At 38.5% G+C, this 23,023-nt stretch overlaps 1 protein-coding gene across 1 annotated transcript; it reads left to right on the forward strand.

The window, feature by feature from the left end:
• Positions 1-19,245: 19,245 nt before the first annotated feature.
• LOC105058079 (probable inactive purple acid phosphatase 2) lies at positions 19,246-22,894 on the forward strand. The gene is given in 5 exon segments (XM_010940869.3): positions 19,246-19,377; positions 19,379-19,521; positions 19,524-19,984; positions 21,238-22,201; positions 22,204-22,894. Coding segments are annotated over 5 exon segments (1,923 nt in total). The 5' UTR covers positions 19,246-19,297; the 3' UTR covers positions 22,479-22,894.
• Positions 22,895-23,023: the final 129 nt, after the last annotated feature.

Genomic DNA, 23,023 nt, shown 5'->3' on the forward strand with positions numbered 1-23,023 from the left:
TTTAAGAATTAATTTTAAAGTTTGCTCATTTGCTTTTGCTTAGCAATTCACTCATTTTGGTTTTAAGTCTTTTATTAATCTTGCTTTTGATACTTTTCTTTAATTTCTCCCCCTTTTTGACATCATCAAACATTGTTAACTCTCCCTCTTTTTTGAATGCATTTTCTCTTTTTGTTTCTTGAAACTTCTTGTACTAATCATTAATTTTACTGACATTAATGTTTACTCCCCCTGAATACAGCAATCATAAAACAAAATATACCATTGAGTACCATAGATATGAAATAGCAATTCGTAGTATTTTAAGCATGCACATAACTGAAAGGAACTCAATTTAAAGGACATACATTAAAAGTCAAAGAGTAGATATATATAATCAAAAAGTGATTGATACCATAGTTGTTCCAATACATATTCCATAATATAAAAGTCAACCAGTTAATATCATTACATGGCCCAAAAAATAGATCCTAGAAAGAAACAACAGACAAGGCTAACTACAAAGATCTAGTAGAGCTCATGACTGGATGGATCAGAATCAGATGTATCGGAGATGGGTGGGGAGATGAAGGATCACGACCAAGGACTCGTCCTCTACCCCGTCTGCCTCTGCCACGAGTGGAGGTGCTGGCACGAGTAGGTGGGCGAGATGATCCTGAGGCTGAGAAGCAATAGATTGAACTACAAGAGAGAGCCTGATGGTGTCAAGAAGGTTCAGAGCTCTCGAAACAGACTGAAGCAGTGCAGTGAACTGTGTAGATGCATGCTCACTAGAGCCTCTGATCTCTCTCCTCAGGAAATCAAATCTACTCTCCAATACTCCTCTAAGTCTGGCTGCCTCCGTAGATAGGTCTAAGACCTCAGTAGTGCACTCCTGTGGCTGTGGATGTGCCAGAGCTAACACTTACCCCTGCAAGTCAAGTATCCTCTCAGTCAGTCTCAAAATGTAACCCTCGAGCTGCTGAATCTGAACTGACTGATCTGAGATCATCTGAAATACAGTGGAGATATGGGGGATCAAAGTCTGATCAGATGCATCAAATGATGTGGATCCCGATGCAAAAGCTGAAGTGCTCCACTGTCGAGAAAGCAAGGAAGCCACACGCTGAGAAATCATCTCAATCTGATCATCTGCCAATCTGATCTCTGAGGAAGGTACTCTACTGTCTGGCTGCTGAACTGGAGTGTGCCTCCTAGTGGACTCTGAAGGGCCAGCCTCTGGATCTGAAACAAACTGGATGTCTGGAGATGCTGCCCTGATGTCATGGAGAGGTGATGAAGGACCTTCTTCCTCAGCTCTGTCCTCAGCTCTGTCCTCAACTCTCTCTTCTGCACCCTTAATCCAACCACCATCAGTCCTAGTGAATCCCATGCGGTGCAAAGTGTGTTGGTTGATGGTGTTAGAGTGAGAGAGCCTAGCAGATGCCTCCCCTCAAAACTAACTCCAAACCTCCTGAATAACAGTGTGAGGGCCATACCAAAAGGCAGATGTGCCTTCGATCTATTCAGTGTTTCTCTCATGGCCTCAATCATTAAAGCTGGGAGGTTTAAGGGGGTTTGGGTGATCACATGAAACATGATGCATATGTCTCGGTCTGAAAGGAGGTCATGTCTACCACTTCTTGGGAAGAAAAGCTTTGTAACCAATTGATGTAGAATTCTCATTTCAATGGACAGGATCTTGGCTTCTAATTTATTTAGGCTTCCCGAGTAGGTTCCTCCTAAAATCACATTAATCCCTTCTTCCTTCACTGGGAGTTCCATGTTTGAATATCCCTCACAGGGCAAATGAAGAATCTCTTCCAAAATAATAGGATCTAAGCAGATATCAATTTTCTTAACAGTAGATGTTACTATTCCATTGTCATAGTGCAGATTCAGATAAAACTCTCTAACCAAATCTACATATGTAACTTCTTTAAGTGAACAGTAAAATCCCAACCTTGGTTTTTGATCTTTGAACCAATGGAGAAACCCTCTTTTTCAAAAAATTTGAAGTCAACATTTTTGTTGGTTTCTACTTTTCTGACGGAGAGAGGAATTTTACTAGGGCTGAGAGGAGACTGAGAAAAACCTGGAGCAGATGCTGAAGCAGGAATGGGAGCAGAAGAGGTCTGAGAAGCTTGTCTTTTCCTGCGCACGCCCTCTTCCAACTCACGGACCGATTTCCTTCTTTGAGGGAGTTTCATTTTTGGAGCCATTCTCACCACAAGAGCAAGCAAGGAGACTTGGAAGATCAAATGGGTGAGGAGAAGAGGGTTATTAGGGGATGGAAAGGGATTTTTGGAGGAGAGAAATCCCGATTTGGAAAGAATGGTGGAAGCTAGGGCACGCTCCAACCGCTCCAATCAAGGGAGAAAAATGGAATAGTGCCTTTTCCAAGGGGCGATTTGAGGTGGAGAGGTGATGGGAGAAGATCTTGGGCTTAGACCTTGGATTTGGAGAGAAAGAAGAGGAGGACTACGGGTTTTGGAGGAAGGAAGACGAAATGGAGGGGTCGGCTCATGAACGGATTTTTAATTAAAAAGAGATGAACCCGTGGGATGTTGGCCGAAAATTACAAGTATGCCATTGGGTCGACCCTAGGGGGTCGACTCATGATTCACAAAATTTCAAGAAAATTATGAATAAATTCCAAAAAAATTTAGAATTCTGGGAGAAAATTTTTGCTCAATGACAATTGTGAGAATGATAATCTTGAGCTTTTAGGTCCAAGAAGATGATGGAAATTGAGCTCAAAGAAATTTTAACATCGATTCCTTGGAATTAGAGAGATATTTAAGCAATGGATCAAGAATTCCTAGATCTCTCCTAATTTCACAAATCTATCTTCATTTAGGGCCTTTGTAAAGATATCGGCTAATTATTTTTAGTGCAAACATAGTCAAAATTATATCTTTATTTTGAACATGTTCTCTTATAAAATGATGTCTGATTTCAATATGTTTAGACCTGAATGTGAATTGGATTTTTAGTAAGATTTATGGCACTAGTGTTATCACATCTTATGGGTGTTTCATTAAGTTTGATATCAAAGTCTTCGAGTTATTGCTTAATCCACAAGATTTGAGCACAACAACTTCCGGTGCAATGTATTCGCCTCAGCCGTAGACAGTGCTACCGAATTTTGTTTCTTGCTAAACCAGGAGATTAGGTTAACTCCAAGAAATTGTAAGTTCCACTAGTGCTTTTTTTATCTAATCTACATCCAGCAAAATCAGCATCTGAATATCCTATTAATCAATTAATGAGTCCTTAGAGTACCATAATCCTAGAGTTTGAGTCCATTTAAATATCTAAGGATTCTTTTAACAGCATTCAAGTGAGACTCTTTAGGATTAGATTGAAATCTAGCACACAGACAAACACTAAACATGATATCAGGCTACTTGCAGTCAAATATAATAGAGAGCCAATCATACCTCTATAATATTTTAAGTCTACACATTTACCTTCTTCATCCTTGTCAAGCTTACATGAAGGGCTCATGGGTTGCCAATTGCTTTGGAGTTCTCCATTCCAAATCTTTTGAGTAATTTCTTGGTGTACTTGCTTTGGGTGATGGAGATTCTTCCTTCGTTTATTTGATTTGGAGTCCGAGGAAGAATGTAAGTTCTCCCATCATGCTCATCTCGAACTCCCCCTGCATGAGCTTAGCAAAGTCTTGACAAAGAGATTCATTAGTAGACCCAAAAATAATGTCATCAACATATATTTGTATAAAATATATCATTTGATTTCTTTTAATGAAAAGGGTTGTGTCTACATTACCTCTTGAAAAATCATTATTTAGTAAAAATTTGCTTAGCCTATCATACCAAGCCCTCGGGTGCTTGTTTCAAACCATATAGAGCTTTATTTAATTTAAAAACATGATTAGGAAAAGCATGATTATCAAAACTGGGGTTGTTCTACATAGACTTCTTCAGTAATATATCCATTCAAAAATATACTTTTGACATCCATTTGAAATAATTTAAATTTCATAAAGCAAGCATATACAAGTAGAAGTCTAATGCTCTAATCTAGCAACAGGTGCAAAGGTCTCATCAAAATCAATTCCTTCTTCTTGATTATAACCTTTAGCAACCAATCTTGCTTTATTTCTTATTACATTTCTATGTTCATCTAATTTTTCCTAAAGACCCATTTTGTGTCAATTATTGAATAATTTTTAGGTCTTGATACTAAAGTCCATACATTATTTCTTTCAAATTGATTAAGTTCCTCTTGCATTTCATTAATCCAATTATAATCATTTTCAGCTTCTTCAATAGTTTTTGGTTCAAGATGAGAGACAAAAGCACAATGATTAAATACATCTTTAAGTGAAGAACGAGTTTTTACCCCATGCATAGGATCACCAATAATTAGCTCCTTAGGGTGATTGTGAACATACCTCATTCTTTGGTAGGTATTTGTACCTTGAGGTTGTTCTTGATATTCTTCACCTCCTCATCCTGTTTGTCTTCATGTTCCTCATCATCTTGAATTTTGAATCCTTCAGAGTGATCTCCTTCATTCCTTCTATAAGAGGATCTGCATCATCAACACCTTCATTCTTCCTTGAAGGAAATCGTTAGATTCATCAAAGACAAATGTATTGACTCCTCTACTACTAAGGTTTTTTGTTAAAAACTTAAAAGCTTTACTAGTGGAGGAGTAACCAAGAAAATTGCTTCATCTGATTTTGCATCAAATTTTTCAAGTCTTTCTTTACCATTATTTAATACAAAACATCGCAACCAAAAATATGAAAATATGCAATATTAGGTTTTCTTCCTTTCCAAAGCTCATAGGGGGTTTTCTTTAAAATTTGTCTAATCAAAGCACGATTTAAAATGTAACATGCTGTGTTAATAGCTTCCGTCCAAAAGTATCTTGGAAGGTTGCTTTCACATAGCATGGTACGGGCCATTTCTTCTAGGGTTCTATTTTTCCTTTCTACTACCCCATTTTGTTGGGGTGTCCTAGGTGCAGAGAAGTTATGGCCATTCCTTTTTCATCACAAAATTTTTCAAAGTCTTGATTTTTCAAATTCAGTTCCATGATCATTTCGAATATTTTGAATTGAAAATCTTTTCTCATTAGTGACTTTTCGGTAAAATTTAGTGAAAACTTGAAAAGTTTCATCTTGTGTGCCAAAAGAAAATCCAAGTAAAATGAGAGTAATCATCTATAATTACAAAACCATATCATTTTCCTCCAGACTAATTCTAAGGTCCATAGTATGCAAAAGCTCTAAAGGTCTAGAGGTTGAAACAATATTTTTGATTTAAATGAAACTCTTGTTTGTTTACCTAGTTGGCATGCATCACAAATTCTACCTTTTCAAAATTCAATTTTGGGAACCATAGAATAATTCTTTTTTAATTAATTTTGAAAGTGAATGCATGCTAATATGTACAAGTCTACGATGCCAAAGCCAACTAGTCTCATTAATTTTAGCATTAAAGATACTAGGCATTGCATGTTTATTTTGGATAAATCATTAAATCTACCATATAAACATTACCATGTCTATGTCCAATAAATTTAATGCCTTCATTAATAGGACTAGTTACAATGCAAACAGAAGATTCAAAAATAACTTTATATCTTTTATCACAAAATTGACTAATACTCAGTAAATTATGCTTTAAACCATCTACTAACAAAATATTTTCAATGTATTTGGAAGGAGTGATACCAATGTTACCTATACCAATGATCTTTCCTTTGCCATTATCTCCAAAGGTGACATCCCTCTATTCTTAGCATCAAGAGTGATGAATTGGGATTCATCACCAGTCATGTGTCTCGAGCATCCGCTATCAAGATACCATTTCCTATTTCCTCCTTGGGATGCTAGACACACCTGCAGGCAAAAGTCAAGTTTTTATTTTAGGTACCCAAACTTTCTTGGGTCCTTTTTGGTTAGTCATAATGGTTCTTTTGGAACCCATATTTTCTTTACATTTGAGTTTACAGATTTGTTAGAGAAGCAAGTGTATGACTTGTGTCCTACTCTACCACATTTGAAGCAAGTAATATTAGAAAATTTTTTATTTGAAGAGTTTACATAGATATTTTTCAGATACTTTTGTTTCTTCAAAGGGTTATAGCCAAGTCCAGCCTTATCATACATGGCCTTTTGATTTTCAAGAATCATATTAAGTTTATTAGAACTCAAGGTGAATTTTTCAACTAATGATTTTAGCTTGGCAATTTCATTCTTTAAACTTTGATTTTCTTGAAGCAGGGTGGATTTTTCAATTGAAATGCTTTCATTTTGTTTCAATAAAGATTGATTTTTGATTTTAGATCTTTGTTCTTTATCCCTAGTTTCTTTAGTTCATCAACTAAATCATAAAAAGCTTCATGCAGTTCTTCAAATGTAAAGTCACTAGGAGTTTCGAAATTACCTCATTTTTATGTGCCATAAGGCACAGGTTGGCTTGTTCAGTCGAGTTTTCTTCTTCGGAGCTTGAGTCATCACTCGCACTCCAAGTGGCCATCATGGCCTTCTTCTTGTACTTCTTGGGACCCTTCTTCAGTTGTGGGCATTCAGACTTGAAGTGTCCCGGTTTCTTGCATTCATAGCAGATAAGGGGTTGGTCTTTATCCTTTTCTTTGCTCTGTTCTCCTTTTGTGAATGGCCTCTTCCTCATCCCTTGTTTCTTTTTTCTCAAAAATTTCTTGAATCTTCGGGTAATGAGTGCCATCTCTTCATCTTGCTCTTCATTTTTGGTGTCATCAGTTTCTTCATCTGGTGGAGCTGTGGATTTGAGGGTGATTATTCTCTTCTTTTTAACTTCTTCCTCTTGATGTTGTTTCATACTCAGCTCATGTGTCATCAATGATCCAAGAAGCTCTTCCAAGGGTAGAATGTTCAAGTCCTTGGCTTCTTGGATGGCGGTCACTTTGGCTTCTCAAGTTCTTGGTAGGGACCTGAGAATCTTTCTTACAAGCTCACTGTTAGAATAGGACTTACCAAGACTCTTTAAACCATTTATAATATCAGTAAAGCGAGTAAACATTTCAGTTATGAACTCATCATGCTCCATTTTAAACAATTCATATTTATGCACAAGCATGTTAATTTTGGACTCCTTTACTTGATTGGTTCCTTCATGGGTTACTTCTAACCTATCCCATATTTTTTTAGCAGACAAGTAAGTAGAAATGCGATTAAATTCATTAGCATCAAGAGCACAATATAGAACATTCATAGCTTTAGCATTTAATTGGGCCATTTTCTTATCAACCTCATCCCACTCTTTTTCAGGTTTGGCTGATTCCATACCATCAATAATCTTAGTGGGTGTGTGAGAGCCGTTCACTATGATACTCCACATATCATAGTCTAGTGCTTGAATGAATATTTTCATCCGAGCTTTCCAATAGGTGTAATTAGACCCATTGAAAAGTGGAGGTCGGTTAGTGGACTGCCCCTCGGCTAGAGAAGTGCCGACTTGAGTTTTCATAGATCTTTGGCTCTTTGATTGGTTAGATCAAAGTAGGGCTAGAGTACCGGGCTCTGATACCACTTGTTGCCCAGCTATGCAACCCAAGAGGGGGGGGTGAATTGGGTTTCTAAAAATTTTAAGCTTAACTTATGTCTTATGAAAAATATTGGACAATAGCTCAATAAATAGGGAGAGTAAAGTTGATTCAAGGCTAATGGCTAAATGCAAGAATGCAAGAGAGTAATGAAGAGTTAAAGCAGAGCAATTAGGCACAACACAAACAAAAGAATTTATAGTAGTTCGGTGCCAACCTTGCACCTACATCCACTCCCCAAGCTCCTACTTGGGAATTCCAATCCACTAACTTGTATTCAACCTGAATACAAACGTCAGAAACTCTGACTCTAGCTATCCCAAGCTAGTCTACTTATTTTTTGGGTACAAGCCAAACCAATACACTCCGATTCAAGATTCGGATCAACTTTTCCTTGTTTTGGAATCCTTCCAAAACAAAAACAATAACTCAAACAGAGTATAACAATGAATAGCACAAAAAGTACAAAGAAAGCTCCTTTAATGAGCGAATGAGATTTTAAATACACTTTACTCAAGGAGAAGAAGACCCTTTTTGATTTTTTCAAGGTGGTTGGAGACTTGAATGTACACTTGAGGAGTTGGTGAGCTTGGATTAAAGGCTTCTTGAATGCTTTGAGTGAGCTCTTGCTTAGGGCTGAAAAGTTAGCTTGAAATTCTCTTTTCAAAATCTCTCTTCTTAATTATTCCCACCTATTTGTCCGTTTTATAGCTTCAAGAAATGATGAAAAATATTCTGGGCTGAAATAGAGCCGTTAGACCATATTAAATGAGCATTAAAAGTACTTAAAACAGATTAAAAACTAGCCGTTGCAGAACAATCCTGTCACAGAGGTCGACTCATGGGTTGACTCATGCCTGGGGATCGACTCATGGGTCGACCTCTGTGGAAGAACACCAGAAAACCATCAGAAATTCAAGGTTCTGTAAATTTGGCCTCAAAACAGCAGAGGTCGACTCATGGGTCGACTCATGCCTTGGGGGTCGACTCATAGGGTGTGCCAAGTCTGTGTCGGTCAAAAATTCTGCGTGCCAATCATCTCATATGTCATGAGTCGACTCATGAGTCGACTCATATTTTTCAAACATGAATATCTTTCAAAATACAAGTCCAAAAATAATAAAATTTTCACTAATGGATCACAAATCTTTTATTCTATCACTTGATGCTTTCAAATCAGAGTTTGGTAAAAATTATGATTTTGCCCCTGAAGAGCAATAAGTCTTTTTCAAGCGAAAATCATTAGTACCCCTTCAAATGCTTTGTAATCATCAAAATCAATCCAAGGAGCAACATAATCAATGGCAACCACTATAAATTTTTTCTGACTAGATGTCGAAGGAAAAGAACTAAGTATGTCGATTCTCCACTGTGCGAAGGGTTGTGGTGTAATAATTGATGTCAATTGATTGGCTAGTTGATGTTGTATGTTAGTATATTTCTGATATAGTTCACATCTTCAAACAAATTCAGCTGCATCTTTCCTTATGGTGGGCCAATAATACTCTTGTCGTAAGACTTTATAAGTCAATAATTTGTCCTCCAAGTGGTTTTCATAAATTCCTTCATGAACTTCTCGGAGTGCATAGTCAGCATCCGTTGGTCTCAAATACTTTAGTAAGGGAAGAGAGAATGACCTTTTATAGAATTGTTCATTCATCAAAATATATTACGAGGCCATCCACCATAGTCGTTTGGCTTCTGAAGGATCTGCAGGTAGAATTTCATCAGTCAAATACTGAATGATTAGGTCCATCCAGATTGGCTTATCATTGATTTGCAGTACTTTTTCGACTTTATCAATACTTGGTTGTTCAAGATATTTAATAAATATCTGACCAAGTAAGCTAAATGAAGTAGTTGCGACTCGAGAAAGTACATCAGCTCGAATATTCTCTGCTCTTGAAATGTGAGAGATCTCAAAATATTTCAAAGTTGATGTAAGATCTTTCACTTTTTGAAGGTACTTCATCATAACAGAATCTCAGACTTCAAACTCATCCTTAACTTGCTCGGTAATCAATTGTAAGTCGATGAAGATCTTCAAGTTGTTAATGTCAAGTTCTTTGGCAATCTTCAAACCGGCTAAAAGAGCTTCATACTTGGCTTGATTATTCGAGGCTTTAAAATTAAACTGAAGGATATATTCAGTTATGATCCCTTTGAAATTTATGAGGATGAGACTGGCTCCACTGCCTTGTGCGTTGGATGCTCCATTAATATGTAGCACCCACATCGATACTAAGTCGATCTTAGGAGTTTCAATTTACTTCAATTTGTCATCGAGTTCATCCTTAGGATTATTATCGAATACGATGTACTTGACGATAAAGTCGGCCAAAACTTGTGCTTTCATTGACGATCGTGGGTGATATTGATATCAAACTCGTTAAGTTTTATTGTCTATTTCATCATTCGATCTGAAGATCAAGTTGGTACAGAATTACCTTCAATGATTGATCTATCAAGACAATTATTGGATGTGCTTGGAAGTACGAACGAAGTCATTGTGATGATATGATCAGAGTGTAGATCATCTTTTCTGCTCTTGAATATCGTATTTCAATATTATAAAGTACCTTGCTGATATAATAAATCGATCATTGAATTCAATTTTTATCCTCTTGGACAAGTATCGAACTAACCATCTTTGTTGAAGTCGTCAGATAAAGATACAATATTTCTCTCACCTTCAATTTTGTGAGTCATGATGGAGATGTCAAATATTTTTTCAGATCCTCAAAGGACTGTCAACACTCATCTGACCATAAAAAGTTTTTTGTTTGTCTCAAAGTCTTGAAGAAGGATAAACATCTTTCTGCTGATCTTGAGATGAATTGGTTAAGTGCGGCGATCCTTCCAGTGAGTTGTTGTATCTCTTTCTTAGAGTTTGGATGCTTCATATTGATGATAGTCTTTATTTTCTCGAGATTAGCTTCAATTCCTTATTATGACATAAGAAATTTGAAAAATTTTTCGAAAATTACTCCGAATGCATACTTAATCAGATTCAATTTCATCTGATATCGTCAAAATATGTCGAAGACTTCTTCCAAGTCTCGAATATGATCAGAAGTTTAAGAAATTTTCACCAGTATATCATCAACATAGGCTTTCATGTTATGTCCAATTTATGCTTTGAACAGTTTGTTGACCAGCCGTTAATAAATAGCTTCGACATTCTTTAAATCGAATGGCATTACTTTGTAACAGTAAATGTCTTTGTCGGTTATGAAGGCAGTGTGTTCCTCATCTTCGGATGCCATTCGAATCTGATTGTAGTCTATGAAGGCATCCATAAAGCTCAAAAGTCGATGTTCTGAAGTCGCATCAACTAGTTGATCGATTTTTTGTGAGAAAAAACTATCCTTCGGACAAGCTTTATTTAAATTTATGTTGTCAATGTAGATTCTTCATTTTCGATTGATTTTTCTTACCATCACTATATTGGTGAGTCAATCGAAATAATTAGCTTCTCTGATGAAGTCAATTGCGAGGAGCTTGTCGATATTTTCATCGATGATCTTCTGCCTTTTAGGAGCAAAAAGTCTTTTTTTCTGCCTCACCGACCTAATTTTAGGATCAATATTTAGCCGATGAGTTATTACTTTCAGAAGAATTTCTGACACATCAGTTGCCGACCAAGTAAAAATATCGGTATTTGCTCTTAGTAGATTCACAGTTGTTGTCGCTCCGAATTTGATAATTGTGATCCAATTTGGACCATCTTCTCAGGATTTTCTTCTTTTAACGGGATAAAAATCAGTTGCTCGGCTGGTTCACCCCTTTCTTCATTTTCTCTTTAGTCTAATTTATTAATGGACAGAGAGTCTTCAGATTGATTATTCTTTGTAGAGATCATGAAACAATATCGAGCAAGTTATTGATTTCTATGCATTTCTCCGACTCTATTTTTTGTTGGGAATCAGACCAATAAATGATATATTAATACTATCGCTCTCAAAGCATTAAGTTCAGGTCATCTAAATATGGCATTGTAAGCCAAAGAAACTCGAACGACTGTGAATATCAGGAGAATGGTACTTTATCGTGGATCTATTTTTATGGTTAATGGGAGAGTAATTTCTCCTTCCACGGTAACTACATCTCCAGTAAAATCGATCAATGATGTTGAGACTCTTCTGAGTCGGTCAGTCGGTAGTCACATTCGGAAGAAAGTCGAGTAAAAGAGAATATTGGTAGAACTTTCATTATCGATTAGAATTTTTTTTATATCATAGTTTGCTATCATCGTCGAGATGATGACAGCATCATCATAAGAAATTTCTATTCTCCAAACATCATCTTTCGAAAAATAGATTATATTGTCAAGTCATCATTTCTTTATCGATTCTTTTTTAAAAGTTGCCCCCCAATCTTTCGGTCATCCAAAGATCATGTTGATCACTCTCACCTTTGGTCGATTGTTGATCATTTTCTCAGCTCGTGGCTGGGGCTGTTGATCGATGGGAGGTTGAGTCGGACGATCTTATCAAAATTTTTCAAGATAGCCACATCGGATCAGGGCCTCTATTTCATCTCTGAGTTGAATATATTGTTCGATATCGTAATCATGATCACGATGAAATCGATAATACTTCTTATCGTGACTCCTCGATGGCGCTTTCATTGACGGGGTATGTCGAAGATACTCCTCTCCTTCGATCTCTATTAAGATCTGCGTATGGAGAGCAGAAAGAAAAGCATAGGAGTCATACTTGCTGCCATAGTTGTTCGACCTTGGACTCTGTCGATGGAGTGAAGCTCCCTTATTGATCATTGACCGACTTGGTTCGATCGGAGCTTCACTTTTTTTTATTTTTTTTCTGATCTTTTTCTTCTGTCTAGCATCGGTCAAAAGCGTCTTTATCTGTGCGAATATAATTGTATGCGCGCTCTAAGAGTTCAGCATAAATCCGGAGGAGAGTCTTATCTAGAGAGTAGGTAAATTTGGATCCCTCAGATTTTTCTTCATAACCGAGATGGTCATATCTTCATTAAGATCTCTGACCTCAAGTGTGGTCGTGTTGAAGCGAGCCATAAAATCTTTCAATGTCTCTATCTCGCCTTGCTTGATGGAGAAGAGACTATCCGATGTTCGTAGCACCTTTTGGCTAGTGCTAAAATGAGATAAGAAGGAATACTCGAGCTGCTCGAAAGAATTTATGCTCTCCAACTGAAGTCCAGAATATCAAGCTCAAGTAGCCTTCCAATAGTTATCGGAAAGCCAATACATAGGAGAGTGTCGGTCACCCCTTGGATCATCATGAGAGCCTTATAACTCTTCAAATAATCAATTGGATTGGTGGAGCCGTCATATGGCTCCATCTGCGGCATCTTGAATCGAGACAGGATCGGTTCATTCAAGATATGCTGAGAGAGAGGTTAGGCAGTATGCAAGTCGAAGTTGTTGGAGGACTTTTGACCTTCCACTTGAAGTCGGACAAGTTGGTGGTCGATTTTCTTGAATTTGCACTCATAGTCATCGAGCCGTCGTTGCTGGAAGAATCCATGGGTAAAATCTCCTAAAGAACTCCAGGATGGAGAAGCAGAAGGTACATGCAATCTCTTCCCCTTCTTGATACTATGTATATAGGAAGAAGAGGGGGATCACCGCGAATGATGAGTGGCATTATGAGAATGTCGAGAAAGTGGTTGCTCGACTTGGTGAGAGCATCGAGATGGTCGTCGTTCTGGAGATGAAGAGGGTGAGCACCGTGGAGGACGGCGGCTGTACCTAAATGGCACTGAATGAGCCACCGGCTCCTCTACCAACGGCTGCTGCTGCTACCGTGTCTAGTGTTGTTGGAGACTGTGCACCGCCTCCTTTAACACCTTTATTTGTTATATTAGAGCAGCAATTTATGCGTCCGTAGTGACTACAGGATGCGAAGAGCTGGGCTCTGCAAATGAAAATAGGGGAGGGAGATCTTTTCAGTGGGAAGATTGCCTCGCGGATCCTGTAGAGTTATTTTGAGTTTTGATTTTTATCATGCTTGCTTGTCTAGCCCCCTACCTGGCATGCCAATCTATTGCATCAATCTCCTGTTGTGCCTGTTGTCGGTGAAGGTACCTGCAAAATGAAGTCTATACTGACTGAAATTGTATCCGACGGAGATCCTCCGATGCTTAAGTCAGTGAAAATGGTGAATAGCAGATGAATATTTAGATAAGCAGAGTTTCAGCTCTTAAAAGTTCTTACCAAATGTTGTTCATTTACCTCCTTTTATAGACAAACTGTTGGTAACCGTTTGTAACGGTTAGACACGTGGATCCTATTTATCTTGGCATTATGTGATCGTGGGATGGATGGTTATACCCGTCACGAATCATGTTCTGACCATTATGTGCTTTCTGTGCTGATAGTTTCTAGTTTGCCGACTATATGTCTGTAGTCTGAAGATGTTGACTGTATGTCCGTAATAGAGGAAGTCCGAATGATCATCGGTCGGCAACTCTGATATGCCGAGATTATTGATTAAAATCAGTCGAGTTAACATAATTGGAGTTTGCCAAAGATGGTTGACGATAGTCGACTGTCAATCGGCCAACCTGTTAATAGTCTACATAGTCGATAGTTCGTACTTATCAGGTCGATTGAAACTCAAATTGAGAAGTCGACTGAATTGTCCCAACAAATATCTTGTAGGAATATCTATAAGATTTATTATATATCAATCCTGGGTGCAGGTTTTATCTTTTGTAAGAAAAAAATGATTGGTCTTCTTTCATGGCTTAAACCATTCGATTGTACTTTATATAGTTTTTAAAGTGTAATGTCTGTTTCATGATCTGTACCGATGGATAGAAAGGAGAGATTGAAGAGCTTTGAAAGTTGCACAAAGCACAAATCAATGATTAACGTCATAAAAGAAGATTAATCATTCTACCGCATGAAGGATACAACCTAAACCCTAATCCTAGCCGTCGAAATTATGCTAATAGCAAAACTTGCAACAAATTCACAAGAAAGTTGTTCTTAAATAGAAATAGAATTTCACCATTTTTTTTTTTTTTTTGTTGAAGCCCATATTAGGAGCCCATATAGATACAATCAAGAGCAGCAGACAAGACAAAGTTATATAGTGGATGTGGAATAACATCCGAATACGTCCAGATAACGGTCCAATCTGATGAACGATATAGAAAGCTATCCAATCGACCGTACTATAAAACAAATTTTATCATGCAATTTTTTTTTTGGTAAAGAAAAAAAGAAGTCGGGTTGTTGAACTTGGGATGGTGCGCCGCACCAAAACCACGAGCTGGAGCCAAACTGCCATTGTTTCCTTTGATTTCTTCTGGACCTTGCGCTTACCGGTCAACAACCAACACCAGATCGGTAGGCTGTCTCCGATTTCATTAGATGAACAAACCACAGCCTCAATTTCCTTCTGATCTTTAATGCTCCATAAACCAAAAGCCAACCCAGTTCAGACCTGGATAGAATTCCAGAAATGTAGACCAGTCCTCGCCCAGCTACACTTGAGCTACAATAGTTTAAATGATCCATTTCGCCATAATTTTTGGCCTAATTTGAACCATTTACTATTTCGAATCAGCTTGCACTGGACCTCCAATTTGGACCCTACAGGAACCAATTTGGTCCCTACAGGATGTGAAAGCGTAGAAATAGAGCATTTGAGCTTAAGGAGGAATATCTGCTCCAGTCTTTTTTCATATCGTTTTCTTTGCTTCCCAACAAGGCATCTGGAATCAAGAATATCCTACCTTTTGAACAGCCCTACCATGTGGTCCAAGATCGAACCAAAGAATATCCTATACACCAATTTTTACCATAATTTTTTTTTTTTTGATGTCCTGTAAACTTTTAAAACCATTAATGTATTTGTCTTAAGCTGAAATTGCTCTACTAATTATTATTGCTCGGTGAATTAATAGATAATTATTTTCTAATACATAAATTTTGTGAGGTACCTACAATTCATTCAATAAATTCTAATAGAGTATAACTAAGAATATTTATGCATATCATATATTAATTCTTTTTTCTCCTTTTGTGGGAACTAGCATATATAAATACATTAATCAACCCACTCTAAATTTGGGTTCGCTTTCATTCTTGTCCGTATATTCCCTTGAATTCCAAAGCCTCGCCTTTGTCAAGTTGGACCCAAGCACTCTGAGATGAGTGCAATATTTTCCAAACGTCCTTTCACCAAACCAAACTACGCATAGCAGCAATATTTTCCAATCAGCCAAGCATCAAAATTATTAGACGGGCCACAAAATTAAGATACCCCAACATCAGTGGTGGTGGGACTAAGATGTTTTTGATACATTTATTCTTTATTAAATTTTTTTTCATAAAAATTCATGACTTAGCACGTGAGATATTATCTATCCTAGTCTACGGCCTCATATTCTGTCCTCTATATTCTAATCTAAAAGACACCTTTACATAGAGAAAAATGATCCCTTCACATATAAGTCAGAGCCTCTTTGACTCACAATCAATGTGAGACTAATGAAGTGCTCCTTCCTTATTATACCACAGCACCTCTAGTTAAGAAAAAATCTATATGTGGATAGGAGGCATGTCCTCCTTCCTTATTATCACCAAAGTCCTCTAATTAAAGAGAGCCTGTGTATGAGCGAGAGGTACCTGACAATCGCAGGCTTGAGATCTATATGGCTATCAATATTGCGGTCAAGTTCTCATATCTTGACACGTGAGATATTATCTACTCTGGTCCATAGACCTCATTATTTTGCCTCTCTGGATTCTAATCTACAAGACACCTCATGCAAGAAGTCTAGTCCCTTTTCTATATAAATTAGACTCTCTCTTGACTCACAATCAATGTGAGACTAATGGTGCCCTCCTTCCTTTCACCACAACACCCTCTCCCCCCACTCTCGAAGAGAAAAGTACCACCATCTCTTTTTATGGGAGTGTCTTTTCAAGGTGAACAATGCTCTAAAGAACAAGCATCTTGGTGCAATCTCGAGAATATCATAAAAGATAATGCAGATGACGATCATCCAAATCAAGTTTGGAGTAATCTAAGCAAGAAGGACTTGGTAGAAATCCAACACATTGCTGATGAAGGAATGAAGCTGAAAACAGAGGCCGGCTCTAAGGGATTCATCGTACATATTGATGTGCCCTCTAACGTCCTAATGATCCGATCATCCCAACTAGGAACCTCCAATCAAAAAGTGAAGGAATGGAATATAAAGTCCAAAACCTTCTCCAATCAGATCCAAAATGTTAGACTCCTCATTATCTGTGCCCAAAAATTGTTGAACCCATGCATGGAACTACCCGAGCCCTGAGAGTCAGGCAATCAGTGCTTAAATGAGGAGCCCAACTCAATAGTGGTCTGAAAATGCCCCTCAAACCAACCCAAGGAGGGGGTGATCGAGGACTTCGGCCACCCTGATGAGTTCCACCCTTGGCCTCGCTACCATCAAAAGCCACAAAGGAGAGCAAAACCAAAGGAAACAGACAAATGAAGTGGATTGAAAAATAAAAAGGGAGGTTGAAAAGAAAGCTGGATGAACAAAATAAGAAAAAATAAAAGAGAAAAAAAAGAACCAATCAAAAGTTGGGGGCTTCAAAAATTGAAAAGGGCAATGGAGCAGAGGAGACAATGGCGAGTACCTTCCTGACAGCAACGATAGTAAGAGGACAAAGATTCAACTGAGACAATAGAAGAAAAATAGAAAAAAAAGAGTCAATATATATTGTTCGTCGATGGCTTAGATTAAAGCACCTTGCACCGATCTTGCCATGTGGTAAGCATCAACAATGCTAGGGGCACGACTCTCCACCACACCAACCTCCTAATCATGCCACATGAGCTGATCCACTAAGGCAGTCAGGACCTATCGATGCTTGCCATGTGACGAATTAGGATGGTCCTAGAAATAACTGTCGAGACGGTCATTTCAAATTATCACGGTATGATGCTTTGGGCCATTCACACCTTATTATTGTAATGAGATTTTGTGAAGTAGCACATTAATGAAGCTCCAAGATTTTCTCCTCACCAAATGATAAAAAATAAATACTCCAACCCAAAGACCGTGCTAGGTGCCAAGGCCGGGTCAAACACAAGACCCAACTACTTCTCTCGTCTGAAGTAATGAGGTCACTTTGGATTTGAAAGTAGGGGAAAGTGTTATGGGAGAAATTATCCAACTTCGATCTCTCTAACCTCAGATAGGGATCGAGCACTCACCTTGGACATTACCGACGACACTTATCGAAGCTACATCAATGCCAAAGGGTCTCCTTGGATGTTTGAGATGGAAGACTGGAGGATCAAATCGCCCGCCAAGATAATCCCCTGACATCAGCTATAATCCGACCCCAAACACGGAGGCATGCCAATCCTAGGATCAAATTCATGCTAACAACGTAGCCCACACCAGATGAACTCCGAACCATTAGGCTATTAAGAAGGAAAGTTAACCTAACAAAATCTCCCAAATTTTGGACGGTTCCCTTCGATTCCATACATGTGAGCTAAAATTATGTATCCAATGCCTACGATAGCGCTCACAACCAATAACCCATGGTCTCTGGGCTAGTGGGTGTAGATTCGCCACTTCTATCATCAAATTTAGAGATAATGCATAACTACTCTCTCTCTATATAAAGAGAGAATGGAGGGGCCCTAAGGGAAGCGATCAAGGAGCAATACCCTCTCTCTATTTCTCTTTCTCCTCTTTTCTTCTTATTCTCCATCTTGGCTAACTTAAGTATCGGAGGATCTCCTACCAGAGAATCTCTAGCGAGTGTAGAATTATATTTCAAATTTTTCAAAAATGATATCTTCGGTTGAAAACCAAACTCCAGATCGGTAGGCGACCGACCCCTTCTTTGCTTCTATCCAAAGATCGGCAGCAACACACACCAATTCATACATGTAAATACAAAAGATATATCTAAAAATGCATACTTCAATAATCCAAGTCTTTACATTAATGTTAATCTCTAATTTCTAATCATCCTAAGATGTATTTATTCGTAATCAGAATCAAAATGAATTGGAATGAAAAGAGAATAATATATTGTCGTTTGTGATTGAAGCATAATTTCAATACCAGAGAATGAAACTAAAATCAAAATAAAAATCCTCCAACCAATTAGGATGCGTTGGGTTAGTCGTTAAAAAAAATATATTTTTTAATTTTTAAAAAATAAAAATAAAAAATAATATTTGATAATATCATGAAAGTAAAAAATTAAAATTAAAATAATTATTTATATTAAAATAAAATTTTTTATTTTTTAAATTTTTTTTTTGTTCCATATCTAAAACATTAAATCAAAAAGTAAAGAGTCCGAATCTTCTCCCTTGTCGAGTTTTCACCTCCCCATCTTTTTTTCTCTCTTTTGAATCCTTCTTCCTCATCGAGTTCTTCATCCATCATTTCAAATATTGATTTTTGCTTTATAGCAAGGTAGTTATCAAAATATTTTTTATTTTTTATTTTTATTTAATAATAAAAATTTAAAAAAATAAAAATATTTTTTAAAAAATAAAAAATCAAAAAGTGTGACCAAACGCACCCTCTGCTAAATCCTTCGTTTCCATCTCTATTTCAAAGTCCAAACTCCTCCAAACCTAACGTAGTACACCATCCATTCTTCCTCTGTTAGGACCACATAATTCCACCATCAAACACGTAATCTAACGTAAATCTCCCTTCTTCTCCTCCCCCACCCTCCTCCTCCTCCAAACCCTCTAAACCCCCAATCTTTTCTCCGAAATCCAAATCAATGGCTCCCCCCCTCCTCTTTCTCCTCCTCCTCCTCTCCTCCTTTCGCTCCTCCCTGTCCTCCCACCCTCCCTCTCCGCCACCCCAAACACCTCACCAAATCCAACAATACCGTCCGCATCCAGTGGTCCGGCGTCCCCTCCCCCTCCCCCCTCGACTGGCTCGGCATCTACTCCCCCCCGGACTCCCGTGACGACCATTTCATCGGTTACCTCTTCCTCAACTCCTCCCTTCCTGGCCTTCCGGCGCCGGCGCCCTCCACCTTCCCCTCGTCAACCTCCGCTCCAACTACTCCTTCCGCCTCTTCCGCTGGACCGCCAACGAGATCAACTACCGCCACCACGATCACGACCAGAATCCCCTCCCCGGGATCCGCCACCGGCTCGCGGTCTCCGAGGAGGTCGGCTTCGAGAGGGCGGCGGGACCCGACCAGATCCATCTCTCGTTTACGGACTGGGAGGACGAGATGAGGGTGATGTTTGTGACAGGGGATGGGGCGCAGAGTTTTGTGAGGTATGGGCTGGAGGAAGGGAGCCTGGATCAGTTGGTGGGGACGGAGGTGAGGAGGTATGAGAGGAAGGATATGTGCGATTCGCCGGCGAATTCGAGCCTCGGGTGGAGGGATCCGGGGTTTATACATGATGGGGTGATGAAGAGTTTGAAGAAGGGGACAAGGTACTACTATAAGGTAAGGTGGATTTGGCTTAGATGTTGTTTGTTGATCCTATTGTGGTTGGATGATTGAGAAGTTCTTGCCAGTTTGGTGTTAAACTGCTTCCAAATTGATAAATTTATGAACTCGATACTGTTTCATCATCACTAAAGTTGTTTAGATTATTGATTTCAAGTTGAGATTCTTAGGTTTATCCTAATCTTTGAAGAAAATAAATCGATAAATTATGCCTAGGCATAGGCATGGCAGAAAGTTTAAGTCTTGATTAGTCTCACTAATAGTTGTTATGCTCCTGAAGAGATATAGGAAGCGACAAAATTACATTTTTGATTCACCCCAGGGCCATGCTTATGGTGATGCTGCAGGCTTTTGCTTCTAGCTAGACTGGCTAGAGTGTGGCATAGTTCATTGGATTTATTAATTTGTAGGCTAGACAATTCTTTCGGCGAACACCTGTAGATGCCATCTGTTGATTTTGTCGACTGATTGGCTTTAATTTTGTTCTTCTTTTCTGCACAAATGTATTTGCACTTCTATTTTTGTGATGGCTTATATAGTAATGTTCATTATATGAGATTAAACAATGTTAGGCTTTCAGTAAAAAAACAATGTTAGGCTTTCGGTAAATCCTGACCATAATCTGCTTTCATTAACCAAAGTGGATCTTTGCACGGAGGCTAGGTTGTTTAGCATGTTTCTTTGTTGGTGTCAAACTAGTACAGCCATGCACCTCACCGTTTTCAGAGTTTAGATTCTTTAGAAACGTGGTCAAAATGCTCATCCATGTTTCAAGGAATTGAAGGTAGTATGGATGAAACTTAGGACTTAGGACTATTCTTGACAGTTAATTGGTTAATGTTCTGCCAATTAGTTTCAAATTAGTTCAGTTAGAAACCAACCAAGGCAATTTTTATACCAGTCTCTATTGATGTTTATGTATGGTCTTAGTTTTCAGTGTTGATTAATTTCTTGTTCTTGTGGCCACTATCTTTCTGTGCCTTGTGAGACATGCTGAGAAATTACTCTTCTCACTGGGTTTTGTCCGGAAGGAGATTGGGGTTAGTTGTTTTCCTTATCAACAAGAACACAGTTCCATTTTCCGATCTATTGTCCATTGCTTGCTGTTTTCTTACTATCCTGATGATCTTCTGGCTGTTTTGAGTCAGTTATTCTTCTTAGATTCATTAAAAGAATATGTTAACTGCTATATCTTGATGATTTCATTCTGGGGGTTCTAGTTGACTGAATATTGAATGTATTGTTCATAGGTTGGTAGTGATGCAGGAGGTTGGAGTGAAATACATAGCTTTATATCTCGTGACAATTGCTCAAATGAGACTTTTGCTTTTCTGTTTGGGGACATGGGAACTTATACTCCATACACAACCTTCTACCGCATACAAGAGGAGAGCAAGTCAACTGTGAAGTGGATCCTCCGTGACATTGAAGCCCTTGGTAACAAGCCAGCAATTGTTTCACACATTGGGGACATTAGTTACGCGAGGGGATTCTCATGGATATGGGATGAGTTCTTCAATCAGATTGAACCAATTGCTTCTATGGTCCCATACCATGTGTGCATAGGCAACCATGAGTATGACTGGCCATTGCAACCTTGGAGACCAGGATGGTCTTATGGTGTTTATCGGAAGGATGGGGGTGGTGAATGTGGAGTCCCATACAGCCTCAGATTCAAAATGCCTGGAAACTCCTCTCTGCCGACTGGAACAGGAGCCCCCAACACTCAGAACCTCTACTATTCCTTTGATGCTGGTGTGGTACATTTCCTTTACATCTCAACTGAAACCAACTTTCTCAAGGGCAGTGACCAGTACAATTTTATCAAAGCTGATTTGGAGAGTGTTGATAGAAACAAAACACCCTTCATTGTTGTCCAAGGCCACCGTCCTATGTACACAACAAGTAATGAAGTAACAGATACTCCGATGAGAGAGAGAATGCTTGAGCATTTGGAACCACTTTTGGTACAGTACAATGTGACCCTTGCTCTTTGGGGTCATGTTCATAGGTATGAGAGGTTCTGTCCTGTGAAAAACTTCAGTTGCGTGGATATGGCCTCTCAATTTGAGTCTGGGGGTGCACCGGTTCATGTGGTGATTGGAATGGCTGGTCAAGATTGGCAGCCAATCTGGGAGCCAAGGCCTACTCATCTAGATGTCCCCATCTTCCCGCAACCTGAAAGGTCAATGTACCGGGGTGGGGAGTTTGGGTACACAGGCTTGTTGCTACAAGGGAAAAATTAACACTTACCTATATTGGAAATCATGATGGGCAAATGCATGACATGGTGGAGATTCTATCTGGTCATACCCTTAAAAATGATGATCGGGAGGTGGTTGTTGAGTCTAAACTTTCATGGTATGTGAAAGGAGCAATCATGCTCATGGTTGGGGTCTTTGTGGGTTATGCTCTTGGGTTTGTAACCCGCTGCAGGAGAAATAATGTGCAGCGTGCTACATGGACTCCAGTGAGGATGGAGGAATCATAAGCAAATGGTCCATAAATGCATCAGTAGAAATGCCAAGTATTTAAAGTTTTGACATGAGACATTATTCAAAGTTTTCACTTTGTCTGGGTGACACATCAAAATAAGAAAGGGATTAGGAGGTGTTGTCATGCAGTAGTAGGTGGTCCGTTAAGCATGTTACCTGCATTCAGAATTCTCATGTCCTAGTAACAAGTCTGGATCTTCACCTCTCTGATGCAGTATCAGAATTTGCAGAAAGCTCTGTAGATGTAATGTAATTGTGTACGTATAAGTGACCTTACATTTGTATTTCCAAATCATTGTGATTGGGATCGTATATTAAATGGTTTTGATCTGTATATTTCAATTGTAATTGAATTTGAGGTGATCAATTTTTTCAAAATCATGTTAAAGTTGCCTTCAGGAAGTTTGAATCATATGCAAGGCAAGTGTTTGTGCTGCTCTGATTTTTCATCTCTGGTGGTGGGGGCTTAAACATTGGCATCTTCATCTGGCCTATTATGTTTAACCTGTTGGATAATCACCTTATAAGACCACATCAGTTT

This window comes from Elaeis guineensis, chromosome 2 (genome assembly GCF_000442705.2).
Source record: "Elaeis guineensis isolate ETL-2024a chromosome 2, EG11, whole genome shotgun sequence".
Taxonomy (NCBI): domain Eukaryota; kingdom Viridiplantae; phylum Streptophyta; class Magnoliopsida; order Arecales; family Arecaceae; genus Elaeis; species Elaeis guineensis.